The following is a 706-nucleotide window of genomic DNA, read 5'->3' as shown; positions in this document are numbered from 1 at the left end:
AGCATGGCGTCGGCCGACATGCGCACCTTCCTCAACACGGGCTTCTTGAACTTGCCCATCAGGTCCTGAACCTTGATCTTCAGGTCTTCAATCTGGATCATGGGGGACGGGGAGCAGAGGCCACGATGGATGTGGGGATGTGACAATGCATCGGGAGTCAGTTAAAAGTAAATATAAAAGTGTGAAGATTACAATCGGTTGAGATAAAAAAACTGAATCTCAATGCAGTTTTTCTACTTCAGATTTCACTTGTTTGTCTCAGTTTATTTCTATGAAGAGGTACTTTTCTATTTATTTAGTTATTTTGATGTGGGGTTTGTTTATAGAAATTTACAACAGCAATTCATTTCATTCATCAGTTTTGTTCTTTAAGATAAAATATAATGTCAGTTGCACTTTTGATAAGAGGGCACATCCGTTGCATAGTTTCTAGAAATAAAGGAATTTTTCCTTTTTTTCCGTCATTTGTCTGCAACAAATTCTGAGAACTTAAAATTGTGAATCCTGGGCGCCCGGATTTTTTTTTTTTTAATCATATCTAATTTTGAGTTGTGTGTATCGTTACATCCGACTACTGAATGATGTTTTTTAAAAACTAGAGCAATTAGCAGGAAAATAAACCCTGAATACTAGCAACCTTCTTCAGCTTCTTGTGTTTTGGACTAAGTCTAAGACTATTTTAACCCTGGTGGTGTCTCCACCTCCG

General features: G+C 37.7%; 1 protein-coding gene across 1 annotated transcript in view; it reads right to left on the bottom strand.

The window, feature by feature from the left end:
• Positions 1–706, bottom strand: part of LOC116686531 (troponin I, fast skeletal muscle-like) — an 11,445-nt gene that overhangs the window by 1,974 nt on the left and 8,765 nt on the right. Inside the window, 1 exon segment of the mRNA XM_032511548.1 lies at positions 1–92. This exon segment is cut by the window's left edge and continues 1 nt beyond it. Within this exon segment, the coding sequence (XP_032367439.1) occupies positions 1–92 (92 nt within the window).

The sequence above is a fragment of the Etheostoma spectabile genome, unplaced genomic scaffold (genome assembly GCF_008692095.1).
Source record: "Etheostoma spectabile isolate EspeVRDwgs_2016 unplaced genomic scaffold, UIUC_Espe_1.0 scaffold383, whole genome shotgun sequence".
Taxonomy (NCBI): domain Eukaryota; kingdom Metazoa; phylum Chordata; class Actinopteri; order Perciformes; family Percidae; genus Etheostoma; species Etheostoma spectabile.
Note: the sequence above shows the minus strand (reverse complement) of the source record. Positions and strands in the feature narration are given on the sequence as shown.